The 13420-nt window shown below is 43.1% G+C and overlaps 1 protein-coding gene across 6 annotated transcripts in view; it reads right to left on the minus strand.

The window, feature by feature from the left end:
- The window catches only part of DGKI (diacylglycerol kinase iota), a 1070690-nt gene that overhangs the window by 264022 nt on the left and 793248 nt on the right, over window positions 1–13420 (minus strand). For all 6 annotated transcript variants that reach the window (XM_085652009.1, XM_085652006.1, XM_085652004.1 and 3 more), the window contains one exon: window positions 6463–6563. In XM_085652009.1, the coding sequence (XP_085508135.1) occupies window positions 6463–6563 (101 nt within the window). The remainder of the gene's footprint in view (window positions 1–6462; window positions 6564–13420) is intronic.

Genomic DNA, 13420 nt, shown 5'->3' on the forward strand with positions numbered 1-13420 from the left:
GCCTGCCTTGAGAGTTAATTGGGATAAACTAGCTGCATGTAAACAGAAGAAAGATGAGAGCGTCTCCGATTTCTTCACTCGTTTCGAGGAGACGTTTATTGATCACAGTGGTCAAGATATGACTACAGAGGGTGGACAGCGATTATTTGTAGACAAATTTGTATTTAATTTGCTTCCCGAGCTGTCACACAAGTTGAAAGACTCCGAGAGTTCATGGGCTGTTTCTTCTTCTGCCCAGATATTGGCTACTGCCCAATATTACGAGAACAGGGACAAAGAGGAAAAAGATAAGCAAGAGAAAAAGACTAAAGAATTGAAAACTAATGTTCTTTTGCAACAAGCTTATCCTCCTCGTTATGCTCAGCCCCAATTTCAACAGCCTTCGCAGTTTCAGAGGATATATCAAAAGCCTTAGCCGTATATTTCGCGACCTTTGTTAGGTCCTAATCAATGTGCCTATTGTAGGGAGGAACGTCATTTTAAGAATAGTTGTCCGGTTTTATTACAGCGAAATGGAGCACTATCTGCTCCACGAGGTCGTGGTGGCCTCCAATTAGCAAACAGAGGTAGAGGTGTGTTGACTCAAGAACAGCGTTCCCTTCCTCCTTCAAATTCCGTGAACTACTTTAATCAGACAAACGGTCGGTCTGCACAGTATTACAATGATGATCATTAAGTTGAAGGCGAGAATGAAAGCCTTCACGCTAACTAGGACAGCCATAGACAAAGTGAGGGAGTTATATCGATTCCAGTAGATCAGAATGGACCTTATGTTCATGTCACTACAATGGGTGTTTCAGAACCATTTCTTTTAGATACTGGTGCGATGAGAAGTTCTATCATTCATTCTAAACTCCCTGGGGCACCTTTGTCTGGCTTAACGAATGTATCTGTAGGATTTTCTGGCGCACCAGTTCGTAATCCGGTCTCTTGCCCTTTGCCTATTTCAATTGGCCCTTATGATTTAGAGGCTCCGCTTCCCTTGACGAATGGTTGTGGCGAGAATCTGTTGGGCTTGGACTTATTGAAAAGAATGCATGCTACGATATATTATTCTCCTTTTGGTGTACATCTTACTTTAGGACAGAAATTGACTTCTCCAATGTATTTGTCTAAAGATAAATTTCCACCTGAATTGCTCTCTCTTCCTGCAACGCTTTGGGCTACGGGTCTAAATGATGTTGGTTGTCTTGAGATCCCACCTTATGTTGTTACTCTCAAGCCCAATGCTGAATTACCACGTGTTCCTCAGTACAGAATTTCTAATGAAGGTGAAAGCGCGCTTTTGGATATCATACATGATTTGATTCAGAAGGATGTGGTTGAGGAAACGAGAGGAAACATATGCAATAGCCCTATTCTTCCGGTTCTTAAACGCACTGATCCATCCCAACCTCCTGTTTATCGCTTTGTAATTAATCTTCGGGAGGTAAACAAAGTAGTTGTACCACAGTTTCCTGTTGTTCCAGATATCACTGCTCTGTTGACAATGATACCTGCCTCAGCGGCTTGGTTTTCCGTTATTGATTTGAAAAATGCTTTCTTCAGTATTCCCATTGCCGAAGAGAGTAGGGATATTTTTGGCTTCTCTCTTGGAGGCCGAATCTTCCGGTTCAAGCGCGCACCCCAAGGCTATTGTGAGAGCCCCTCTATTTACAGTCAAGCTCTGAAATGTCAGCTTGATGCTTTTCCTCTGCCGTCTGGTGCTACTCCTATTCAGTACATGGACGACTTGTTAATCGCTGCTGATTCAGAGGATATATGTAAAAATGTGACTGTTGCATTGTTGCGTCACTTGTCTGATCTTAATCATAAGGTTTGACCTTCCAAGCTACAATATGTTCGTCGAGAGGTTACCTACTTGGGTCATCTTTTATCAAAGGAGCGAAGGCGATTAACCCCAGAACGTATTCAAGCAATTGCGCAAATGTCTGTGCCATCCACACAAAGAGAGGTGCATACCTTTCTGGGCATTACTTCTTATTGTAGGCAGTGGATTCTGAACTTTTCTTTGTTGGCCAAACCTCTGTTGGCACTCACTTTGAAAGATACACCTCAGCCCCTTCCGTGGACTAACGAATGTCAGAAGAGTTTTTCTGACTTACGTGCTGCTATGTGCTCTGCTCCTGTATTGGGTACTTCTGATTACAGTAAGCCCTTCGTGCTCTATGTCCATGAGAGAGAAGGTTGTGCGTTGTCAGTCTTAACGCAACGATTTGGAGATAAACAGCGACCATGTGCCTATTTTTCGGCTACGTTAGATCCGGTAGCTAAGGCATTACCTAGTTGTCTTAAAGCGACAGCAGCAGCAGCAATTTCTATTCGTCAGTCGGCTGGAGTAGTGCTAGATAATACTCTAATTGTTATGGTACCACATGCAGTGGATACCTTGCTAAACAGGACGAAAACGCAGCATCTTACTAGTGCTCGTCAGTCTGGATTTGAGTTGACGCTCTTGGCTCTTGGCTAGTCACGTGCACATCAAACGATGTAACACTTTAAATCCAGCTACTTTGTTGCCTCTTGCGGAAGCGAAAGATGTTCAAGAACAACATGATTGTTTCCTCCGTACTGAGGAAGAGACAAAAGGTAGAATTGACTTAACAGATACGCCACTAGTAGATCCGGATGGAATCCTATGGGTGGATGGTTCTTGTTTTAAACTTCCTAATGGAGAGACACCTTCAGCCTATGCTGTTACTACCTTGCATACAATTGTGGAGACAGCACGCATCAGACATAATTCAGCTCAGGCAGCTGAATTGATAGCTTTGACTAGAGCGTGTGTGTTATCAAAGGGCAAACGAGTGAATGTATATACCGACAGCCAGTACGCGTTTGGTGTGGCGTTCAATTTTGGGCGTCTGTGGAAAGAGAGGGGATTCCTTACCTCTCACGGCACTAAGATACAGCATGGGCAATTAGTGACTGACCTTCTTGAGTCAATTGCTTTGCCTACCCAGATAGCGATTGTGAAGTGTAGTGCGCATACGAAGATTGCTGACGATGTTGGTCGCGGGAATGCTTTTGTGGATGAGGTAGCAAAAAGGACAGCCAGAGATGCTACAAGTCGCATGTATGTTGCGGGCCCTGCGAATTGGGTCAGAGAAAGAGGAATGTATGAGGACACAGTAGAAAGTGTGAAATTGATTCAAGAAGAGGCTACGGAGAAAGAGTTGAGTAAGTGGAAGGAAAGTACAGGAATGTTAGATGAGATGGGATGTTGGGTGGAATTGTCAGAGCACAAGCGTTGGCTGTTACCAGACGGTTCTCATAGTACAGGCCCAGCAGAAGCCTTAGATCTAGTTCTGCATTCCTAGTCATGGTCCCACGAATCAAGAGAGTGAACTGGGGAGACAGAACGCTGGCATATCAGGGGGAAAGTTCTGGAACTCTCTTCCCCTGGCTCTTCATTCACAGCCAGCACTGCAGCTATTTAGAAAGCAGGTTAAAACTTGGCTGTTTCCACTTTAAGTAGCGGGATCACCCAGGTTTCGAGTTTCCTCTAATCCTGTGGCACCTTCTCTCGGCCTGGATCTGCTCAGCGCTAAGACACCCTCGGGTAATGCGGGCTTTATAAAACTTTCTCATTCTCATTCATTTGGCATTAGAAATTGAACAAGGAAGAATCTGATAAACAAATACAGTTCTTTCTGAGAATATGTAATAATAACTAGTGACAATTCTATTCTTAAGCTAATATAACCAGAGCTAATGAGCTAAACATGTTTTTTTAGGTAGAAAAGAAAAAGTGACTTATCTTCAGAAACAATAGTTGTAGTGGATACTGTACTCCTTAAAAGTCATACTTTACTAAGATAGCTATAATTCAGATTCTGGACACATATTCCTTATATTTTGACTATCCCCAAGTGCCAGACAGAAGCCAGAAAATGTTATTCCAGTAATAGCTTTTCAGAGCCACAGAGCCGCAGCTCCAGCTGTCCCGGAAGTGAAACACCACCACCTGGTGTACTGGCCCCAGCCTTTAAATTTTTTCCATGCTCAAGCATGCGATGCGTAGAGGAATAGAAAAAGAATAACAACAGCAGTGAAACACAACAACACAAATAACCATGGTAAACCTTGTAACCTTCTCATGAACATTACTAACACAGGTGAGAAGGAAAGCTGGTGAAGAGTCTGCTGGAAGACATAAAATTCACCTGAAGTCACATTACAGAAAGTCATTTACATTTTTTATCTAATGGATACTTCTTTATACACCCTCTTCACCTTATCAATAAGCCCCAAAACAGTGCTCACTGGGAGGCAAGATTAAGAATTGACAATTAACCAAAGATCTCATGTAAAAGGGCTATTACAAGATATCTGGCGCTCCACGCCTGAGCCACCAGACAGTTATGTTTTGGCAAAGGCATGTAAATGAGATCAAGTGGGTGCCCGGCAAATATCAGTTACTGGGAAGCCACTGGTGAGAGAAGTAAAAGCTGGCTACTTATATCGATCATGATTGACAGTTGGTGAGTCTTTCTTATTGAAGGCATAGCAGGTCTTAATGCCAAAAGTGGCCCGGCACGACAAAGTACGCTTGGTCACTGCTTTGCCCTTCTTAGCTACAGTGAACCCTAGGGCAAGGTAATTAATTATTCTCCCATCCTGACCATATGAGAGCAAAAGAGAAGGACATTGTGTGCCTAGGGTCTAGCCTTTGTAGCTGCTCCTTGCCTCTGGAGGGATGGGAAGGGAGAAAGAAAGATGGACAGTAAATGACAGCAAGACTGAGAGGGCCTGCAACTCTCCAACCTTAAGAGTCGAAAAATAACCACCGCAAAGAAAGTCTTAGGGATACAGAACAACTGGTTTAAATGACAATGCCATGAGAAAAGTCATACTATGTTTAAGTCTCACTGAGAAACAACAAAAAATGTAGATGGAAATATACAATAAACATCTGAAGAAATTCACCATCATAGCTGACCTGAACAAAGGAGGCTGTTCAGGAAAAGGCAGAAATGCAGAAAGAGTAGCTATATAGCCTTTGACAGAATAAACCACGAAACCCCGCTAAGCCAAAGAAAGCATAAAGCGCAAAACTTCAGACAGGTGATTTTCAAAACGCTTTAAACCTCCAGTCTGGCACCAGGAACCATATCTGTACCAGTGACCCAAACAGATTTGGTTGCTGGTCTCCAAGCAGCTCAGCTGCTCCCAGTCTGCGGAGGGTGCAGGAACATGAAACCCAGCTGATCCTCAAAGCCCTACATTGGACAAGGAGGATCTGGTACATTAATAAATTGCTTCCTGTTTTCTTCCCAGACAGGATAGATCTGCTTTCACAGCAGGATAGTCGGATCCCCCCCCCAAACCTCAGATTCTACGTCCGCATCTGTGAAAATTGAGCAGTGTCAGTTAGAGGACTTTAGCTTACCACCAGAGAATAGACCCAGCCCTATACAACTGCCAAGCCAGGTCCTCTCTGAACCGGAACACAAGCAATCCAAGACCAGTTTCACTCTAGTTGGGGTTGCGACGCGGCCAGAGTAATTCCTGGGATTAATTCAAGCATTCCATCCATCCCATTTTTGTTTATTTCAGTGCAACATCATAAGTGTGAAGGGTATGCTCAGACAGGGCCCTTTACTCATTGTGCCACTGGAACCAAGCTGCACCTGACTAAACAGCCCTAACTATGGATAAAGTGGCTTGGGTTGCTTGGGTTGGCAGGTCGGACTGGACTATTCCTATTGCAGCAGGCCCACAATTGATTTGCATTGACTGGGTTTAATTTGAGGCGGCATTGGTGAACAAAAAAATGAGGGACGTGGATGCGCCCCGAGTAATTACCAGTGGCTGATAATAATTCAAGAATTCTATCCAGCACCTTTTTGTATACATTAGTATGAAGGCCTGAGTATGAAAGGTATGCCCATGCGGGAGTCCTGTGCTCACAGTGCCGCCAGAACCAAGTTTGCTTGTGTTAGAGTTTGGAGAGAACCTGGCTTGGCAGTTCGGGCTGGTCTGTTCCTACTGGAGCAGGAGCAGGACTGATTTGCATATGACTGGGTCTAATTTGAAGTAGCATGGTGGGCAAAAAAACGATGCACTAGAATGTGGGCCGAGTAATTACCAGTGGCTGAGATTAATTCAAACATTCCACCCTTCACTTTTTTGTTCACTTTCTTACACTTTTTTAGCAGATGATATGCCCTAGAATTCACTTAACCTTTCATTCATACAGGAAAGCTGGATGAGGCAAAGTGGGATGGGAAGAAAAAACTAAAGCTAGAAAGACAGGATAAATAGATGGACACACCGAAGAGTGGATTGCAGTACACAGGCAGAATATCAGAGTGAAACAAAAGAATACACAATGGGAATTAGCAGATAAATAAGAGACTAAAAAAAGGGCCAAGAATCCTACAAAATAAACTGCATGAGGAAGATCCACATAGCCACAAATATGAAGAAACATGGATGGAAAGCAACAGCTGGACTTACAGGCGTCCCGTAGCTTCTCTTTGTCATAGTGCAGCCTTTCGTAATCATGCAACTTGATCCTGTTCACTCTGATCCGCAGGCGGTCCGGCACCGAGTGGGGGCTGCAAACAAGAGAATTGAAAAAAAGGATATCAGACGAGTCAATGTTTTATATATTTATAGTAGTTCTTGATGCATACTGTCAAGATCATGGGTAGAGTGCGGCATAGCACATAGTTCATAACAGGCAAGGTTAAAGCACATTATGTTATCACCAGGATCTACAGTAAATCAACAAGTACTGTTGGATTGTTGCGTAAAGTGAGGTCTTCACAGCGATTTTCCTTGAGATCCCTTTTGAAGGAAGTGCTCAACAGGGAAAGTGTGATGTGCACCAGAAGAGCAATTCACACCGTTGGCACTTTTCAGGCGAAAGATTGAACGTGCAGGTTTTCCAAACTGGGAGTGTCCAGAGTGTTTAGAGATTTACTTCTTATGATTATGTTACTGCTGGATATACGGGATTTTTGTGACAGACATTTGGATTTCTTTACATTATTCACCTTATAGGTAAGACATGTATTCGCACAGGATAATCAGCATTCTAGAGTAAGCCAGCTTACAGATTCTAGGACAGATGCAATAAGCTTTAAAGACCAAGTCAGCTGAGATGTGAAGGATCACTTGAGTGGATCTAGGTGGTCCAATTAGTAGGACATTGCAATAGCCCTATATGTGAAATGACTGAATCCTGGCCTGCCTTCTTCAGGTCTTCTTTGAGAAGGCAGTATGTGAGTCTATTGTTACGTTTTAACTGGAAGCTTGCCTTTTTGGCCATCACTTTGATGTGTAGACCAAGGTGTAGTAGTCTATCAAGTTTAAAGCGAAGGGATTTGCTGAGGCAATATTATTGGGTGAGAGACCCATGTCTTAAATTGATTTGAACAATAAGAGAGATAGAAGGAAGCTCATAGAGTTTCTGGAGGGTTAAGCAAAATAAACTAGGTTTTATGTATGTTTAATCTTAACTTTATATTAGCGATTTAGTATTTTGGGTTTTGTGGTCAATAGTATAAAAGGCAGGTCAATGAGGAGCAGAAGGCAGGAATTTACTACTCATAGTATACTGTTTGCAATTTTGAGGACAGAGGTTTGATTGCTGTGACCAGATTAGAAATTACTAGAAATGAACACTAGTTTAGTTTTAAAATGTACTGGCAACACATCTTTCTAGGATCTTGGGAAGGAGGGAGTGGCACTGATGGGCTAGTGGTTGTCCAGTGCTTCCACGTAAACATTAGATTTTTGAGAAGAGGGGGAACATAGGTAGCCTTCAGGAAAACCAGGATTGAGTCCCTGGTTCATAGAAGAATGCACAATTTGAACCGACAGGGGAAAGACGGCATTAGTGTCCTTAGGTCAACGCACTCTTGAGTTTGCCATTGGAGGCTGAGATTTACTGAGTAGAGAATGTGTTGAGGTAACCTGTCCACTTGGAGAGGGTTCGAATTCCCTATGCAATCCTTCTCTGGCAAACATTTATCAAAGGTGGAGCACTTATTGTGAGCAGGGGAAATGCAATGTTTAAATCGATTACTGTCACAATCGAAGAATTTGAGAAGAGATGTGAAAGTCTCTCGTTTTTGTCCCTAGTGGAGGTTGAAATGACTAAGAAGTTTTGCTCACATGTGGAGATGAGGTGATCCATTCTGGAGTAAATAAAGTTCTTTAAGAAGCTCTTTTTTACTGCCAAAGGAGCGGTAAAGATTATTTAGGCTCCAAGGTTTGGGTGTTTTGCTGTTAATCTACACCATGAAGCACTGGAAATGGGGGACTTAAATGAGTTGGAAATTTGCACTGAAGGCGCTACTGGTGCACAGGGAAGATGCATCCCTTGAACTGATTACCCATCGCTATTGAGGTGAAGAATAGGTCACTACCATTTGATGAGGTCATTTTTCAAAGGTTACTTGAGAAAATGAATCTCTGAATCTGTCCAGGGGTTCTAGTTCTGCATCTACTGGGAATGTAGTGAGCGGAGGCATCTGTTGTTGGAGAGTATTCAGGCACGAGAAGTATGTGGGAGGTTATATGTTTAGCTGCATGTTTGAAGGTGTTAGAAGTTGTGTATCTGTGGCTCAGCGCTGGACTGTGTATGTCAGGTGAGCCTTGGAGAGAGGAGTTGGGAGATCACCTTCTAACATAAGCATACCTGAGGAAGAGGGATAGAGGCTCTGCATTGTTTCATAGGTGTGATTTCATTTCAATTTAAAGTCTTCAATTCACTAGAAGGGCTGAACTATTTGTACTTTGGTCTGAAGAATGGTGCAGAGTGGAGTAACTAACATGGAGTCGCATCCTTCATGAGAAATGTTGATTGTGGTAGAAGGGTCTATGTTCGGTTGCGATGGCATGCCAAGATCCATGTTGGGATTATTTGCCCGGTTTCACAGTGCAGGTAATAGGGAAGATTATTATTATAAGATTAAGGATGCAGGGGTGAAGGGCTGTCAGATGGTGATGCTGTCACCAGCTGGAATGGTTGTCATGACTTGACTGTTGTTTACTAAGGTCATGAGCAAGGCTTTATTGACTTCAAGGCTTTTCAAGCCTTAAACGCATTAAACAGTGTGATGTAGACGTGTTGGTTAATGTGGAAGGGCCGGATCATGACCATCCAATTTTCATATAGGGTTAGGTGTAGATGACATTTCTGGTTGCGGCAGCCACTGATAGTTTTACTATGAAGAGAAGGCTCCCCCTAAGTTAACTGCAGGTCCAAGAGGAGGGGGAAAGGATACAAATTAAGCAGTGAAAGCCTCTTACAGGACCTATATTACTTTTGCAAAGACCTAAACAGGTTCTCTCCTGCCAACACAAATCTATGGTTAAAGACACATAGAATACAAAATTATTTTTACAATCATTTTATTTTTTCACGTTTTAGTTTTATGAAATAATCTGCATTAATAACATCAAGTACTCTATATACAATGAACATATATTACATATAAATCATCAATAACAAATGACTTATTCAAAACATGTAAATACCCCCACAAATTTAAACACACACAAAAAAAGAAAATTTCTCATCATACTCACTCCTACAACCATACATCAGTCATCCTCATACTGTTAAAATAACAAAAAACATTCAAAAATTGTATAAGGTCAGATGAAATCAAGTGGAGAAAAAAAAACCTAAACCCTACCATCACGATAGAGGAGAGGTCCCAGGAGACTCAATATCATCAGAAACAATCATTAAAGTGTTTTTTTTTTTTTTTCTCCACTTGACTCTCAGATCATCTAGTCAACCTACTGAGACTGACAGCAAAAAGTTTGACAGTTTTGGGACTGACATATTAAGTTATGGAGAGCTCAAAAACTGAGTTAATGCTGAGCATGAACGATGGGCAAAGGCCAGGTTTTTAAATTGGGGTAAAAAACTTGCAGGGCCAAACGCGGCTCAGTTAAATGTGTTCTTTTAAACGCTAGGTCACTGGTTAAGCACGCTATAGAATGTGCGGTATTTCTGGAGGAATTAGATATTAAAGTAGCATTCATTACAGAATCATGGGCCGATTCGACCTCTGGTCCAGCACTGGTAAAGGCCACTCCCCCAGGCTATGTCTGCTACACTCTGAACAGACCCAGGAGAGGGGGTGGGGGCCTTGCAATTATTTACCAAGATGACTTGAACCCCACTTTTCAGCCAGCATGCAACACCTTTTGTGAGGCATTATGGTTCAATTTTAACTTGAAGCACTCCAAAAGCTTTAAGGGGCTATTGCTCTACCAGCCTCCTGGTCCGAGAGCAGGGTTCCTGGATTCAATAGGCACCCTACTAGAAGAAGGAATGTGTGCAGACTCATTCACGGTTTTGGGGGATTTTAACTTCATTCTGGAGGATCTAGGGGACCCAGACATGTTAAACCTCGACAAACTTTTGGAGATCGGGGACTTGAAACAACAGGTGGAAGGTCCCATGCACCTCAAGGGCCACACTTTAGATGGGTTTTATACTAATGACCCCGATCTCTCTGTACTTGAGGTAGTTCCTCTGGTGTGGTCAGATCATAGGGCAGTTACTTTCGAATTGTCTGACTCCAAAGTACTTTCCTCCTCTCCCGTTGGATATTGATAAGGCAGTAGAGGGTTACTCTGACTGGCTTGATACAGCCTGTAAAAAACTGGTCCCAGTCAAAAAGTGAACCCCCAGGCGCATCAAACCCTCCTCCCCTTGGTATTCAGACAAACTTAAGACTCAGAAGCAGGTCTGTAAAAAACTTTAACGGGTTTGGAGGAGGGAATACAAAAGTGTAGATAAAGAAATCTATAAACAGAGCCTCAGAAGTTATAAAGACCTACTGCTGGAGTCAAAAAAGGAGTTTTATATCCATGAAATTCTCCTAGCAAAATCAAATGCAAAAGAATTATTCAAAACAGTGAAGAAGCTAGCGGTGCCAAGTTCACCGAAGGTTACTAGCAGTCCAGGTATGTGTAACAAACTGGCATCCTGGTTTCAACAAAAGGTGGGTGGTATTTATTCTTCCTTTGCTATAGGCCAATCTGGCATTTGTACCTCCTCCCATGGAAAGAGTATGGCGGATTGCTACACTGGGCCCACCCTTGACCGGTTCCTCCCTTTAGAAAGAATTGACATACAAAAACTTTTGACCTCAATTAGTTCGGGTTCCCCCATTGATCCTTGTCCTGTTTTTATTGCGAAAACCGTCTTGGAATTGATCAATGACATCCTGATCTCAGGGTATTTCCCGAAGGCTTGGAAAATTGCTTCCAATCTTCCCCTTCTGAAAAAGCCAACGTTGGACCCCTCTGATCCAGGCAGTAATAGGCCAATCTCGCGGCTTCCTATGCCAGCAAAAATCGTGGAAAAGGCCATGAATAGCCAGCTGAGCACCTATTTACTTAACAACCACATACTTGTCCCAACGCAATTCGGTTTCAGAGCCAAACATAACACTGAACTGGCCTTAATTAAATAGTTGGACGAAGTAAGGGAGGCTCTGGATGGTGGCGGCAAAGCCGTGATGGTCTTGTTGGATCTTTCAGCGGCCTTCGACACGGTCCATCATGTGATTTTGATGGATCGTTTGTCGGAGGTGGGAGTTCAAGGGATGGCCTGGAAACTGCTACGCTCGTTTCTCTCTGATAGGTCCCAGACTGTCAACCTGGGAGAGCATAATTCTGATTCCTTTAGCCTTCCATGTGGGGTCCCTCAAGGATCCTCACTAAGTCCCACCCTTTTTAATATTTATATGATCTCGCTTGCCGCTCTTATAAAATCCCATGGCTGTCAGCTAACGTCCTATGCAGACAACACTCAAATAGTGTTATCCTTCAAGGGCGGGATGGAAAGAGAAACGGGATTGCGGTTCCATGATTGCATGACAGAGATCGCCGGATGGATGGCATCGCATTGCCTGAAACTTAATTCGTCCAAAACAGAGATTATTGTCTTCGGAAATAATCTCAATGTCTGGGCCCCTGACTATTGGCCGGTGGAACTAGGCAGTTGCCCTACTCCCTCGCTGAAAACAAAAAATGTAGGCGTAACTGTCGATTGTAAATTGACCTTTAGCGATCATATAAGCACTGTGGTCTCCACCTGTTTTATGTGGATACGAATTTTAAGGAAAATCAAACCTTATCTTTCGGAGGGGAACTTCAGGACGGTGGTCACCGTGCTTATCATGTCAAGACTGGATTACTGTAACGGCATTCTTATGAATGTCAGTCAGTACCTGGTTAGCAGGCTGCAGATGGTTCAAAATGCGGCGGCAAGGCTGTTACTAGGTATTCCTAAATTTGCTTCGGTAAAAAATTAGGTAACCAGGCTGCATTGGCTGCCGGTGAAGCAAAGACTCTGTTTTAAGGCCCTTTGTACAGTTTTTAAGGCCTTAAATGGGACTGGCCATCAGTACTTGCAGGACAAGTTTTTATGGTATGCTCCCACTAGGACCCTTCGGTCCTCTAGCGCGAAAAAGATTCTCACGCCGTTTGTTAAGAAGGCTAGCTGGGGTGGTAGGAGTTTCAGGGCCGGGGCATCACTTTCGTGGAATAACTTGCCTTTCTCCTTGAGGAACGCTTCCAGTCTTCCTCTGTTTAGGAAGGGTCTGAAGACCTGGCCTTTCATTTAATGATTGTCCAACCCCTCCGGTCAGGTATCAATACAGCGCCAGAACACCTTAGGGTAACCATTGCGCTCTACAAATTTTATTAACATAACATACTGCTGAGGTCTCGCATTTAGCACCGTTTGTTTTTGTTCATTGAATTTGTAGATTACAAGCATGCAGTGTAGGTAATTAAGAACATTTTCTGAAAAACTAGATTATATAGAGACAACAGAAAAATGGCTTTAATAATAATAATCTTGCAATAAAACGTTGATATGGTATATAATTAACTACTTGCCATAACCATTCGTTTTTCAGGCCTTTTAAAACCTTGATACTTATTTAATTCCTGAAAGAAGTAGTGTGCTCTAGAATTCTACTTTTTCTGTTGAGAAAACGTCACGCCTGATGCCAATCTAAGACCTGGTGTTAGGGTCTGCGAACAGCAAGGCTTTCAAGCAATATTGAGAAAATAGTTGAGAACCTTGAGAAGATGGCTCGGCCCCTCCACCCCACTCGACTCGGCACTGCCAGCCAACTAAGCAGGTCCCTGCCTCAGCCATAAGACCTGACCACTTAGGCAGCTGAAATAGCTACAATGAGTTTCAGGACCTTACGTGTCACAAGAACCACGTCACTGGATGCCAGGATGTAGAGGGCTAATACGCGAAGACAGATAACACAGCATTTGAATGCCAAAAGGAGATGGTCTCCGAGAAAACAAAGACAAGTGGAGCAGTCAACCCAAATCTTGGGCTTAATTCCAATAGGTGCAGATCAGTGTTAGCCTGGATTCATGTGACGTCTCCTGGAGAAGCAACCAAGACAGAAAA

The sequence above is a fragment of the Triturus cristatus genome, chromosome 4_1 (genome assembly GCF_964204655.1).
Source record: "Triturus cristatus chromosome 4_1, aTriCri1.1, whole genome shotgun sequence".
Lineage (NCBI taxonomy): Eukaryota > Metazoa > Chordata > Amphibia > Caudata > Salamandridae > Triturus > Triturus cristatus.